Source organism: Salvelinus alpinus, chromosome 25 (genome assembly GCF_045679555.1).
Source record: "Salvelinus alpinus chromosome 25, SLU_Salpinus.1, whole genome shotgun sequence".
NCBI lineage: Eukaryota > Metazoa > Chordata > Actinopteri > Salmoniformes > Salmonidae > Salvelinus > Salvelinus alpinus.
This window is the reverse complement of record NC_092110.1, coordinates 15,409,083-15,424,519: the sequence shown is the minus strand read 5'-3', so window position 1 is coordinate 15,424,519 and position 15,437 is coordinate 15,409,083. Positions and strand designations below refer to the sequence as shown.

General features: G+C 41.5%; 1 protein-coding gene and 1 long non-coding RNA gene across 2 annotated transcripts in view; one reads left to right on the top strand and one right to left on the bottom strand.

Annotated features, from left to right (window-relative positions):
- LOC139553435 (uncharacterized) overlaps positions 1-15,437 on the top strand; it is an 84,282-nt gene that overhangs the window by 25,326 nt on the left and 43,519 nt on the right. The window lies entirely within an intron of this gene.
- The window catches only part of LOC139553432 (nucleolar protein 10-like), a 54,078-nt gene that overhangs the window by 6,320 nt on the left and 32,321 nt on the right, over positions 1-15,437 (bottom strand). The window contains exons 15-19 of the mRNA XM_071365745.1: positions 7,238-7,317; positions 7,043-7,141; positions 4,515-4,607; positions 4,120-4,296; positions 3,680-3,984 (exon numbers count right to left, since the gene is read on the bottom strand). Of these exons, the coding sequence (XP_071221846.1) occupies positions 3,680-3,984; positions 4,120-4,296; positions 4,515-4,607; positions 7,043-7,141; positions 7,238-7,317 (754 nt within the window). The remainder of the gene's footprint in view (positions 1-3,679; positions 3,985-4,119; positions 4,297-4,514; positions 4,608-7,042; positions 7,142-7,237; positions 7,318-15,437) is intronic.

The window sequence follows — 15,437 nt, the reverse complement described above, 5'->3', positions numbered from 1 at the left end:
TCATCTGTACAAACAATAGTACGCAAGTATAAACAACATTGGACGAAGCCGTCATACCGCTCAGGAAGGAGACGCTTTCTGTCTCTTAGAGATGAACGTACTTTGGTGCGAAAAGTGCAAATCAATCCCAGAACAACAGCAAAGGACCTTGTGAAGATGTTGGAGGAAACAGTTACAAAAGTGTCTATATCCACAGTAAAACAAGTCCTATATCGACATAACCTGTATGGCCGCTCAGCAAGGAAGAAGCCACTGCTCCAAAACCGCCATAAAAAAGCCAGACTACAGTTTGCAACTGCACATGGAGACAAAGATTAAAGACAAGCTAAAGCTTGGTCGCAAATGGGTTTTCCCAAATGGACAATGACCCCAAGCATACTTCCAAAGTTGTGGCAAAATGGCTTAAGGACAACGAAGTCAAGGTATTGGAGTGGCCATCACAAAGCCCTGACCTCAATCCCATCGAAATTTGTGGGCAGAACTGAAAAAGCGTGTGTGAGCAAGGAGACCTACAAACCTGACACAGTTAAACCAGCTCTGTCATGAGGAATGGGCCAAAATTCACCCAACTTATTGTGGAAAGCTTGTGGAAGGCTACCCGAAACGTTTGACCCAAGTTAAACAATTTAAAGACAATGCTATCAAATACTAATCGAGTGTATGTAAACCTCTGACCCACTGGGATTGTGATGAAAGAAATAAAAGCTGAAATAAATCACTACAATTATTCTGACATTTCACATTCTTTAAATAAAGTGGTGATCCTAACTAACCTAAGACAGTGAATTTTTACTATGATTAAATGTCAGGAATTGTGAAAAACTGAGTTTAAATGTATTTTGCTAAGGTGTCTGTAAACTTAAACTGTAGGTAGGGGTAATAAACAGCGAGTACAACCAGTGTAAAAAAAGGGGGTCAATGCAAATAGTCCGGGTGACCATTTGATTTACTGTTCACAGGTCTTATGGCTTGGCGGTAGAAGCTGTTAAGGAGCCTTTTGGACCTAGACTTGGCGCTTAGGTATCGCTAGCCGTGCGGTAGCAGAGACAACAGTCGATGACTTGGCTGGCTGGAGTCTGACAATTTTTAGGGCCTTCCTCGGGCACCGCCTGATATAGAGGCCCTGGATGGCAGGAAACTTGGCCCCAGCGATGTACTCGGCCATACGCACTACCTTCTGTAGCACCTTGCGGACGGATGCCGAACAGTTGCCATACCAGGCGGTGATGAAATCATTCCGGATGCTCTCGATGGTGCAGCTGTATATTTTTGTTGATTCACTATAAGTTTGCATGAGGTTCTGTTAGGTCAAATGCAGTCAACTTTGCTTTTTAATGTGTCATTCTATTTCTATGATTCCAACAGTTCACCTAAGTGTTTTGATCTAAACTCAGCAAAAAAATAAATGACCTCTCACTGTCAACTGTGATTATTTTCAGCAAACTTAACATGTGTAAATAGTTGTATGAACATAACAATATTCAACAACAACTGAGACATAAACTGAACAAGTTCCACAGACATGTGACTAACAGAAATGGAATAATGTGTCCCTGAACAAAGAGGGGGTCAAAATCAAAAGTAACAGTCAGTATCTGGTGTGGACACCAGCTGAATTAAGTACTGCAGTGCATCTCCTCCTCATGGACTGCACCAGATTTTCCAGTTCTTGCTGTGAAATATTACCCCAGTCTTCCATCAAGGCACCTGCAAGTTCCCGGACATTTCTGGGGGGGAATGGCCCTAGGCCTCACCCCCCGTCCAACAGGTCCCAGACGTGCTCAATGGGATTGAGATCCGGGCTCTTCGCTGGCCATGGCAGACCACTGACATTCCTGTCTTGCAGGAAATCACGCACAGAACGAGCAGTATGGCTGGTGGCATTGTCATGCTGGAGGGTCATGTCAGGATGAGCCTGCAGAAAGGGTACCACATGAGGGAGGAGGACGTCTTCACTGTAACGCACAGCGTTGTGATTGCCTGCAATGACAACAAGCTCAGTCTGATGATGCTGTGATGCACCGCCCCCAGACCATGACGGACCCTCCACCTCCAAATCAATCCCGCTCCAGAGTACCGGCCTCGGTGTAACGCTCATTCCCTCGACGATAAATGCGAATCCGACCATCACCCCTGGCGAGACAAAACCGTGACTCGTCAGTGAAGAACACTTTTTGCCAGTCCTGTCTGGTCCAGCGACGGTGGGTTTGTGCCCATAGGCGACGTTGTTGCCGGTGATGTCTGGTGAGGACCTGCCTTACAACAGGCCTACAAGCCCTCAGTCCAGCCTCTCTCAGCCTATTGCGGACAGTCTGAGTACTGATGGAGGGATTGTGCATTCCTGGTGTAACTCTGGCAGTTGTTGTTGCAATCCTGTACCTGTCCCGCAGGTGTGATGTTTGGATGTACCGATCCTGTGCAGGTGTTGTTACACGTGGTCTGCCACTGCGAGGATGATCAGCTGTCCGTCCTGTCTCCCTGTGGCGCTGTCTTAGGTGTCTCACAGTACGGACATTGCAATTTATTGCCCTGGCCTCGTCTGCAGTCCTCATGCCTCCTTGCAGCATGCCTAAGGCACATTCACACAGATGAGCAGGGACCCTGGGCATCTTTCTTTTGGTGTTTTTCCAGAGTCAGTAGAAAGCCTCTTTAGTGTCCTAAGTTTTCATAAGTGTGACCTTAATTGCCTACCGTCTGTAAGCTGTTAGTGTCTTAACGACCGTTCCACAGGTGCATGCTCATTAATTGTTTATGGTTCATTGAACAAGCATGGGAAACAGTGTTTAAACCCTTTACAATGAAGATCTGTGAAGTAATTTGGATTTTTACGACTTATCTTTGAAAGACAGGGTCCTGGCCTCCCGGGTGGCGCAGTGGTCTAGGGCACTGCATCGCAGTGCTAACTGCGCCACCAGAGTCTCTGGGTTCGCGCCCAGGCTCTGTCGCAGCCGGCCGCGACCGGGAGGTCCGTGGGGCGACGCACAATTGGGCTAGCGTCGTCCGGGTTAGGGAGGGTTTGGCCGGTAGGGATATCCTTGTCTCATCGCGCTCCAGCGACTCCTGTGGCGGGCCGGGCGCAGTGCGCGCTAACCAAGGGGGCCAGGTACACGGTGTTTCCTCCGACACATTGGTGCGGCTGTCTTCCGGGTTGGAGGCGCGCTGTGTTAAGAAGCAGTGCGGCTTGGTTGGGTTGTGCTTCGGAGGACGCATGGCTTTCGACCTTCGTCTCTCCCGAGCCCGTACGGGAGTTGTAGCGATGAGACAAGATAGTAATTACTAGCGATTGGATACCACAAAAAGGGGGGAGAAAATGGGATAAAATTTAAAAAAAAAAAATTAAAAAAAAAAAAAAGAAAGACAGGGTCCTGAAAAAGGGACGTTTCTTTTTTTGCTGAGTTTACATCACTCGTCAAATCGCAATTGCAATATTTGATAAAAACCATATTTGTTTCCAATATCGTGCAGCCCTATCATATACTCCATGTGCCATGTCCATGTGAGGGGTGATTTATTTCTGCTGAATGACAGTAACAATGGGAAAATCTATATCATTTGATGCAATCGCTGTAGTACTCTGTGGCATCTATTCAAAATATTATGGTTCAGAGGTTGTTCGTAGAGACTAGAGAACATCACCAGAAGCTCACTTGAAAAAAATAAAAAATAAAAATGTACTCACTTCTGCAATTTCTGCTTGCGCGCCACGTCCCCGAAGCTGCGGAACTCCTCACCAGCCTTGATCTGGAAGAAGCGGGGCTGCTGACCTTGTTTCCTGCCCTGGGCATGGTTCTGGGTGGAGTCCTGGTCCAGCAGGGTGGTGTTGCGGTCCTGCTGCTTCCTCTCCTGCCGCCTGCGGTCCCTCCCCTCCTCATATATGAGGCGCCGCTGCTCCCTGACCTCGTCCACCCAGCTTTTATCATCATCAGAACTCTCGTCTGAGCTGTCACGCCCCTCTGGTTCCTCCTCTTCCTGGTCTGCCTTCGCCTGCAGAGGAAGAAGAGGTAGGGGTGGCATTGTAGAATTAGAAAAGGTAGAAAGGTTGTTCACACTGAAAGTCACATTCCATAGTGGGTGTCAAACTTCAGTAGGGGTAGTAAGCTAGCTATCTAGCATCGTTACATTTTCGGCGTCTGTGGCCTGCTTGGCTAGCAGCCGCAGCTTCTTCCTCCTCTTCTGGCCCACTTTGGACACGATGGGGTTGAGCAGGCGAAACTCCTCACTCTGCTCCTCCACCTGGTAGTCTGGGTTCTCAAACATCACCTGGAAACGCTCGTCGCTAAGGATGCTGGGTAGAGCCTGGCCGAGGGGCAGAGAGAGGGAGAGAAAGGATTTGATTGACAGTTTAGGCAGCTGACATTCGCTAGATGAGTATATTTCAGATATACATACCAGTTTCCTCTAGATTACCTTAGAACCAAAACTATATAAACTCAGCCTACAGCTCGGAAGTCTTCATCAATTGTAGACCAGACCAGTAGTATGTGAACTATGTGTGCAGGTACATGTGCTCCTACCTTGCCCTTCTTCTTCCTGGCAGACAGTTCTGCCTCGTCGTCTCCCTCCTCCATCAGTTTGAGAGCCAGCTCCTTGTTCACCTTGGGCAGCTTCTGTCTCAGCAACATAGAACATTCATACAACAAACAATATATTAGCTATAAAGTTGAAGTCGGAAGTTTACATACACTTTAGCCAAATACAGTTACACTCAGTTTTTCACAATTCCTGACATTTAATCCTAGTATAAATTCCCTGTCTTAGGTCAGTTAGGATCACCACTATTTTAAGAATGTGAAATGTCAGAATAGTAGAGAATTATTTCTTTCATCACATTCCCAGTGGGTCAGAAGTTTACATACACTCAATTAGTATTTGGTAGCATTACCTTTAAATTGTTTAACTTGGGTCAAACGTTTCTTGTAGCCTTCCACAAGCTTCCCACAATAAGTTGGATGAATTTTGGCCCATTCCTCCTGACAGAGCTGGTGTAACTGAGTCAGGTTTGTAGGTCTCCTTGCCCGCACACGCTTTTTCAGTTCTGCCCACAAATGTTCTATAGGATTGAGGTCAGGGCTTTGTGATGGCCACTCCAATACCTTGACTTTGTTGTCCTTAAGCCATTTGCCACAACTTTGGAAGTATGCTTGGGGTCATTGTCCATTTGGAAGACCCATTTGCGACCAAGCTTTAACTTCCTGACTGATGTCTTGAGATGTTGCTTCAATATATCCACATAATTTCCTTTCCTCATGATGCCATCTATTTTGTTAAGTGCACCAGTCCCTCCTCCTGCAGCAAAGCACCCCCACAACATGCTGCCGCCACCCCCGTGCTTCACGGTTGGGATGGTGTTCTTCGGCTTGCAAGCCTCCCCCTTTTTCCTCCAAACATAACGATGGTCATTATGGCCAAACAGTAATATTTTTGTTTCATCAGACCAGAGGACATTTCTCCAAAAAGTACGATCTTTGTCCCCATGTGCAGTTGCAAACCGTAGTCTGGCTTTTTTATGGCGGTTTTGGAGCAGTGGCTTCTTCTTTGCTGAGTGGCCTTTCAGGTTATGTCGATATAGGCCTCGTTTTACTGTGTATATAGATACTTCTGTAACTGTTTCCTCCAGCATCTTCACAATGTCCTTTGCTGTTGTTCTGGGAATGATTTGCACTTTTCGCACCAAAGTACGTTCATCTCTAGGAGACAGAACACGTCTCCTTCCTGAGCGGTATGATGGCTGCATGGTCCCATGGTGTTTATACTTGCGTACTATTGTTAGTACAGATGAACGTGGTACCTTCAGGCATTTGGAAATTGCTCCCAAGGATGAACCAGACTTGTGGAGGTCTACAATTTTTTTGGCTGATTTCTTTTCATTTTCCCATGATGTCAAGCAAAGAGGCAAGAGTTTGAAGGTAGGCCTTGAAATACATCCACAAGTACACCTCCAATTGACTCAAATGATGTCAATTAGCCTATCAGAAGCTTCTAAAGCCATGGCATCATTTTCTGGAATTTTCCAAGCAGTTTTAAGGCACAGCAAACTTACATGCTGACCAGACCGGACACGTCGCGTGTGCCTGCGTTGCAAAATACATTTTGAAATCCATGTCATTCAATTATTGCACCCACACTGCTCGCGCGCGCCAACGAGCGCCTGCGTTGCCAAGGGCTAAAATAGAAGTCATTCCTATTTCTGACGCAGGTCGCGCTGCAAGTCCTGCCTCTCCCATCTCCTCATTGGTTTATAGAAGCAGGTACCCACGTGCCATCTCCTCATTGGTTAAACCCACGTGGGTGATTGAAAGACGAACTGTTTTGCCGGTCGTCGTGTTAATACTATGAAAGTTTAGATGCCAATCTCCATATAAGTTCAAAGATGAAAAGGCCTGGAAGGAGGAGATGACTAGAAACGATTCGGTTGACCGTTTTATGTGTGGATTAATTGTCGGAGTAGAGGACCTTGTACATTTCAGGTAAAATAACAACTCAATGTTTATATCCCAGGACAAATTAGCTAGTAACAGCAAGCTAGCTAGATAGGACAAATTAGCTAGCACGTGCAAGCTAGCTAGCTAAATTGCCATACATGTTTAATGCTTTTCGACCTGTCCCCTAATTGGTTCAGAGTTTGTTTTGATATTTTAACCTGCGTGTCGGGATCGCGTTTGGTGTGGGGGGACAAAATAAATGTATGCACGATGGCGCACGCGCGCAGCCGGTTTGGGTTCCGTGTTAGTGTATGTAAACTTCTGTCCCACTGGAATTGTGATACAGTGAATTATAAGTGAAATAATCTGTTTGTAAACAATTGTTGGAAAAATTACTTGTGTCATGCACAAAGTAGATGTCCTAACTGACTTGCCAAAACTATAGTTTGTTAACAAGACATTTGTGGAGTGGTTGAAAAACGAGTTAATGACTCCAACCTAAGTGTATGTAATCGTCCGACTTCAACTGTATATACACTTCTTAGAAAACATAATTTGTCACCATATCCAGTCTGTCTGAATGTATGTTTTTAACAGTCAGACAGAGTATGATATCCCACCTTGATTTGTACTCTCTGGGCCCTGGACTCTTCTATCTTCTGACGAATCTTGTCCTTGCGGTACTCCTCATAGGCAAACGGATTGGCCATGGTCTTCACCTGGACAAATCACACAAAATATATTTAAAACACAAACTCTGTAACATCAACAATCAACTAAGAATATGCAGTTAGACACACATCTACACAACCTACCTTGTGGTAGAGTCTGATGTCCATGAAGAAGCCGTGCATGTATGCCCGCAGGAGAGCAGATCCCACCAGGTGAGACAAACCTATGGTTGAACACAACATTATACATTATATGTACATGAAATGTACATATTTGCATAACATGAGTAAACAGCTACATTATACATTTGTATAATGATTGTTGATTTATATATTTTATTTACAGTATCTCTATATTCAACTTCCCTGAGGCAGGCTACATGTCACCTGAAACTAAAATATTGGTGCTCTTCCAAATTGGTGACGTGCATTGCCAAGCCCAGTAATGAGTATTAATTAAAGAGATAGTTCACCCAAACGACTAAATTACACATTGATTTTCTTACCCTGTAAGCCAGGGATGTCAAACTCATTCCATGGAGGGCCTAGTGTCTGCAGGTTCTTTTTTTTTTTTTTTTTATATATATTATTTTTTTTTCATTGGGGTTGGATCAGCTTAATCTTGCGGAAAGAATGTTGCTTCCAATGTAATTATCTGCATCATTTCCAATCCCCCATATTTTTTTGGGTAAATATATATATCCATACACGCATGCATACATATACACATATATACATACACATACAGTGGGGAGAACAAGTATTTGATACACTGCCGATTTTGCCGATTTTCCTACTTACAAAGCATGTAGAGGTCTGTAATTTTTATCATAGGTACACTTCAACTGTGAGAGACGGAATCTAAAACAAAAATCCAGAAAATCACATTGTATGATTTTTAAGTAATTCATTTGCATTTTATTGCATGACATAAGTATTTGATCACCTACCAACCAGTAAGAATTCCGGCTCTCACAGATCTGTTAGTTTTTCTTTAAGAAGCCCTCCTGTTCTCCACTCATTACCTGTATTAACTGCACCTGTTTGAACTCGTTACCTGTATAAAAGACACCTGTCCACACACTCAATCAAACAGACTCCAACCTCTCCACAATGGCCAAGACCAGAGAGCTGTGTAAGGACATCAGGGATAAAATTGTAGACCTGCACAAGGCTGGGATGGGCTACAGGACAATAGGCAAGCAGCTTGGTGAGAAGGCAACAACTGTTGGCGCAATTATTAGAAAATAGAAGAAAATAGAAGAAGTTCAAGATGATGGTCAATCACCCTCGGTCTGGGGCTCCATGCAAGATCTCACCTCGTGGGGCATCAATGATCATGAGGAAGGTGAGGGATCAGCCCAGAACTACACGGCAGGACCTGGTCAATGACCTGAAGAGAGCTGGGACCACAGTCTCAAAGAAAACCATTAGTAACACACTACGCCGTCATGGATTAAAATCCTGCAGCGCACACAAGGTCCCCCTGCTCAAGCAGGCGCATGTCCAGGCCCGTCTGAAGTTTGCCAATGACCATCTGGATGATCCAGAGGAGGAATGGGAGAAGGTCATGTGGTCTGATGATTCAAAAATAGAGCTTTTTGGTCTAAACTCCACTCGCCGTGTTTGGAGGAAGAAGAAGGATGAGTACAACCCCAAGAACACCATCCCAACCGTGAAGCATGGAGATGGAAACATCATTCTTTGGGGATGCTTTTCTGCAAAGGGGACAGGACGACTGCACCGTATTAAGGGGAGGATGGATGGGGCCATGTATTGCGAGATCTTAGCCAACAACCTCCTTCCCTCAGTAAGAGCATTGATGATGGGTCGTGGCTGGGTCTTCCAGCATGACAACGACCCGAAACACACAGCCAGGGCAACTAAGGAGTGGCTCCGTAAGAAGTATCTCAAGGTCCTGGAGTGGCCTAGCCAGTCTCCAGACCTGAACCCAATAGAAAATCTTTGGAGGGAGCTGAAAGTCCGTATTGCCCAGCGACAGCCCCGAAACCTGAAGGATCTGGAGAAGGTCTGTATGGAGGAGTGGGCCAAAATCCCTGCTGCAGTGTGTGCAAACCTGGTCAAGAACTACAGGAAACGTATGATCTCTGTAATTGCAAACAAAGGATTCTGTACCAAATATTAAGTTCTGCTTTTCTGATGTATCAAATACTTATGTCATGCAATAAAATGCTAATTAATTACTTAAAAATCATACAATGTGATTTTCGGGATTTTTGTTTTAGATTCCGTCTTTCACAGTTGAAGTGTACCTATGATAAAAATTACAGACCTCTACATGCTTTGTAAGTAGGAAAATCTGCAAAATCGGCAGTGTATCAAATACTTGTTCTCCCCACTGTACCTATATAGACATACATACTTTTTTAAAGAATATACCTTTATTATTATTCCCCGCACCCTACCACCGATCCCCCAATTGGAGTAAACTAATAAACACTTCTGCTTTTACCTTCAATTTATACATCTTATACCCATCTTACAGACACAGTCCACTTTACAATAGTTCTCTCTTATTTGTTCTTAGTCCTTCCTCTATTTCTGTTGTCCATCCAATTTTATTTCCACTTGTAACTGTGCTATTTCACAAAAGCTCCGCACCTATACACATTTCACAGATCCCGTATGCCCTACATTGTTTATCTTGTTATTAGTCCCACCCTTCAGTTCCACTCAACCCCTCCCATCTATCTTCCAACATCATCCATTTCGGATTTTTATTTGCCATATATTTTTCAACTGTGCTGTGATGCTTCACAAAAGACTTGAACCTTCCTATTCTCATAGCTTCTATAGATTGTAAATTAAAAATAAACATTTTTGCTAAAATAATTATTATATTATTGATTGATTGACTATGGCTTTTCAAATCCCCCAGTATTGCTATCTGTAGCGTTAGTTTTAGGCAAATGTTGCAATTCTTCAGCCATTCCTGGACCTGTGACCAAAAACGAGCTACATATGGACAATACCAAAATAAATGATCTAATGACTCTGCCTCCTCACAACAGAATCTGCAGAGCTGGGAAGATTGTATACCCCATATATATAACATTCTATTAGTTGCAAGAATTTTGTACAGTAATTTAAATTGAAAAATTCGAAGTTTTGAATCCGGCGTTGTTTTGCGTATCAATTCATAAACCATGTGCCATGGAATGGGTACATCGAAAATCTCTTCCCAACTATTTTGCAATTTATATGGCACAGCTGTCAGTTTTTTGGTCCTTAAATGAAATTGGTATATGTTTTTATTTATCACACTTTTCTTTAACCATTTATGTTCTTTAATACAGGGCCGACATACAAGTTCCTTACTTTTTTCCCCTTCTACTTGCCTCTTCCATTTTTGTGGTAATGCTGCAATTAATTGGTTGTAATTTTGGGTAGAGCAGACATTTCCATATGTCTGTGTTAGCTGCATGTGTGACATAACTCCACCAGTCCTATTTATGACATCATTCACAAAAATTATACCTTTTTTAAACATTTCTTCAATAAATACAGTTTTTTTTATCAATTACTATATTTGAATTTAACCACAATATTTGTTGTACTATTTGTTCCGTCCTTTCAGGTGGATTAAACTGAAATTGCAACCAACTTTCTAAGGCTTGTTTAAAAAATAAGGATATTTTGGAGATTATTTCCTTTTCAAACAACCGAAAGTGAGCAGGTGTAATCTGAATAAAGGGGAAAAGGCCCTTCTTGAATATAGGATGAGACATTCGTACCAATTTACTAGAGAACCAGTTTGGATTTAAGTATAACTTTTGTATGACTGATGCCTTTAGTGAGAGGTCTAATGCTTTAATATTTAATAATGTCTGCCCTCCGAATTCATATTCGTTATATAAATAGGCCCTTTTAATTTTATCTGGCTTGCCGTTCCAAATAAAATGGAATATTTTTTGTTCATATAATTTAAAAAGCAGGTCACTAGGTGTAGGCAAAACCATAAGCAAATAGGTAAACTGTGATATGACTAAAGAGTTAATCAGGGTGATTTTTCCACAAATAGACAGGTATTTTCCTTTCCATGGTAGCAAGATCTTATCTATTTTTGCTAACTTTCTATAAAAATTTATTGGAGTGAGATCATTTCTTTCTTTTGGGATTTTTATACCGAGTATGTCCACATCTCCGTCAGACCATTTAATTGGTAAACTACATGGCAATATAAAATGTGTATTTTTTAGTGATCCAATACGTAATATGGTACATTTATCATAATTTGGTTTTAATCCAGAGAGGATAGCAAAGGTATCTAGATCCTCTATGAGGCCCTGGAGAGACTCTAGTTGTGGTTTTAAAAGAAAACATGAATCATCAGCATACAATGACACCTTAGTTTTTAAGCCACGGATTTCTAATCCCTTAATATTAATGTTTGATCTAATTTTAACAGCTAACATTTCGATGGCAATAATAAATAGATATGCCGATAGTGGACAACCTTGTTTTACTCCTCTAGATAGTTTAAAACTTTCTGAGATGTAGCCATTATTTACTATTTTACACCTAGGGTTACTATACATAATTTTAACCCATTTTATAAGAGATTCCCCAAAATTGAAATATTCTAGGCATTTATATATAAACTCCAGTCGTACTTTATCAAAAGCCTTTTCAAAATCAGCTATGAAAACCAGGCCTGGTGTCCCCGATATTTCATAGTGTTCTATTGTTTCCAGTACTTGCCTTATATTATCTCCAATGTATCGTCCATGTAAGAAACCTGTCTGATTAGGATGAATAATATCTGACAAAACTTTTTTTATTCTATGCGCCAAGCATTTTGCTAGGATTTTTGCATCACAACACTGAAGTGTAAGAGGTCTCCAATTTTTTAATTGGACTGGATCTTTATATATACCACTTGGGTCCTGTTTCAGTAATAACGATATCAGACCTTCTTGTTGCGTGTCTGATAATCTACCATTTATATAGGAGTGGTTAAAACAAGCTAATAATGGTCCTTTGAGTATATCAAAAAAAGTTTTGTATACTTCCACTGGTATGCCATCCAGCCCTGGAGTTTTCCCATCTTTAAAGGCCCCAATTGCATCAAGCAGTTCCTCCTCTGTAATTTGGCCTTCACATGAGTCTTTCTGTACAGATGTTAATTTTACATTATTAATAGGAAAAAAATCCATACAATTAGTTTCAGTTAGTGGAAATGGAGGAGCCTGAAACGAAAACATATTCTTAAAGTACTTTACTTCCTCTTTCAAAATATCTTTTGGTGAATCATGCGTGACTCCATCATTTGTAACAAGTTTTAATACATTTTTTTTGGTAGCATTTCTATATTGAAGATTGAAAAAGAATTTGGTGCATTTTTCCCCATATTCCATCCAGTTCGCTTTATTTTTATAATATATTACACTGGATCTTTCTTGAATAAGTTCCTCCATTTCTTTTTGTTTTTCCTCTAACTTATTCTGTGCCTCTGTGGTACCGTTTTTATTGCTATCTAACTGTACTGTTAGTCCTTCAATTTCCTTTGTTAATATGGACTCTTTTGATCTAAATTGCTTTTGTTTTATAGATGAGTACTGAATTGCATGGCCTCTAAAGGCACACTTAAAAGTGTCCCATACAATAAGGGGATCTGCTGTACCTATGTTATGTCTGAAAAAGTCAGTTATAAAGTCTTCTGTCCTAGTTCTAAACAATTTATCATCTAGTAGACTTTGATTAAATTTCCAATATCCTCGCCCACGTGGAAATTCTGTAAGAGAAATATATATGCCAATTATGTGATGATCCGACCGCATTCTATCCCCTATCAACACTTTTTTAACTTTTGGTGCCAGAGAGAATGGTATAAGAAAGTAGTCAAGACGACTAGCTTGATTCAGCCTCCGCCATGTATATCTCACTAAATCAGGGTATTTAAGTCTCCATATATCCACTAATTCCAATATATCCATGACATTCATGATTTCCTTAAGTGCCTGAGGGTGATAGTTTGTAGTGTGATTTCCTTTCCGGTCTATAGAGGTATTTAAGACTGTATTAAAATCTCCCACTATAATAATAGAGTCTAGTGTTGCTTGTAGAGTTGATAAATTCTTATATATATTTTCAAAGAAGCTTGGATCATCATTATTCGGACCGTATAGGTTAACCAGCCATATTTGTTTATTGTCCAATAACATATTTAAAATAATCCATCTACCTTGAGGATCTGTTTGGACAATTTGCACATTTGGATCAAAATTATTGTTAATTAAGACCATCACCCCTTTTGAATTTCTTTGCCCATGGGAGAAATATATTTTGCCCCCCCAGTTCTTTTTCCACAAAACTTCATCTAAAACTGTTGAATGGGTTTCCTGTAAACAATAGATATTATAATCCTTCTCTTTTAGCCAGGTAAATACTGATCGTCTTTTCTTATTATCTGCTAAGCCATTACAATTGTAACTGGCTATACTTATTTCACCACTTACCATAATGAGACACACCTTTCAGTCTTTTAATCAGAATATATTTTTGTAAACGTACTATTAAAAAGTAACATAATGATTGAGTGTCTATATAGTTGTACCATGATATTTGCATTTCTACTAAGTAAACCTCCAATTGGTCCCTACTATTCCACCCGCTAAAAGCCCTCCTCAACCCGAGTTGGGTTGTCATCCCAATGCCCGGCAGACCACCCTCGACCCCCTGTATCCCATAGCCCTGAACCGACTGGGATCCATCCTTTGAAAAGAGCATACAGTGCCATTTACCGGATTGTAGTAGATCAATTGCCATATGCATTTCCATCTCCCTCACCTCGATTTGTATTATATATAGCTGTGGATCATCCTCTATTGTCCCTAACATCTTTTACTTCTTCCTTCGCAACAGTTGTGGGATACACACATACACTCACACACACACACTCAGCCCTTACCCCCACACAACCATAAGCTCACTTTCTCAACAATTGCACCATCCCAGAGCCCAACTCAAGATGGGTCATGATTTACAAATGTTACTGCAGTTGCAGCTGCATGAGAAGGCCTGCAAGACCGCGCAAAATAATGAGCAAAAATTGAGAGATTTATTTACCATTGTCACATCCTAGATAATGGTGGTCAAATGTACACCTTAGTCCTGATACACCCACAATACGGCCACCCGTCATGACCATGTCCCCACGCATCTCCATGCAGTCCGACTTTGATTTTGTGCCGCCAGGGCCACAATAATATACCCCCTCTCTGAATGTCCGAGTGTGACCCCCTCCCCATGGGTTACTGCAGCTAGTGTTGCCAGCACTGCCACTGCCTGGGTGGGGGCACCCCACCGGAATCCCCACCGGCTAGGTACAAGGTCGTCAAGGTTCTCATTAGCAGCTTTGAGAATTTCCTTGTATATTATGCTCTCCCTTTAGGGGGCTTTGGCTTTGCAGGACCAACCCTGCCAAGCAGGCTCAGAATCTTGAGGGGGCAGTGCTGCTCTTGGTCTCTGACCTCATTTTAGCTGCATACAGACCGCTTACAGCGAGCACATAAAACAGTTAGGGACTTCTCCTTAGTATCTGGGTCATTCAGGTGGGTGTCTAGGGTATAGGGCCATGGACCGTACCATTAAAATAGGATAATAAATAATTAGATATAATTAATTAAAAATTAAAAATAAATGTAGTTCTCCATGATAGGACAATAAATAAATAAGACGTATAATTCATTATAAAAGTATATCCATCATCTGAACAACCTTGAAATCCCTCTCATACCCGGCTCACAGCAATACATTGGCTCTGGGATATGCAACCATTTCATTACTCACTCACTCAACTTTCCAAACATAACAAATAAAATAAAAAATAAACACAAACCATACCATCCACACATACTGTGCCTTCTGTTTACTTAGTTTTTATCTTCACTATGTAAAAATAGAGCTTGTGTGTTCAATTAGTTATTTGTGAAGATTTATAGAAAAGCTATATATTTTTGTTATATTGTTACAATCAGTAACCGGGCTTGAATTGTGTTTATTTTCCTCGTCTATGAGAACTTTGTAAATTTTAAAATAACCATGGAGTAGTCTTTGTGTCTCTGAACAACTGGTTTTCAATATATAGTTTATCAACGACGAGAGCTACTCGTTTCGCTTTTAATCTATTTTCTTTGAAAATTGGATACAGAACTTTGCGCCGTTCTGCAATTTCCTTCGGAAACTGATCATTCATGCCAATTTTGGTCCCAGCAAGTCTTTTACCCAGGCTTTTAACCATTATTTTATCTTTAAATGAAGCAAATTTGGCAACAATTGGGCGTTCGTACCTCTGCCCTCTCTGTCCGAAGCGGTGAACACG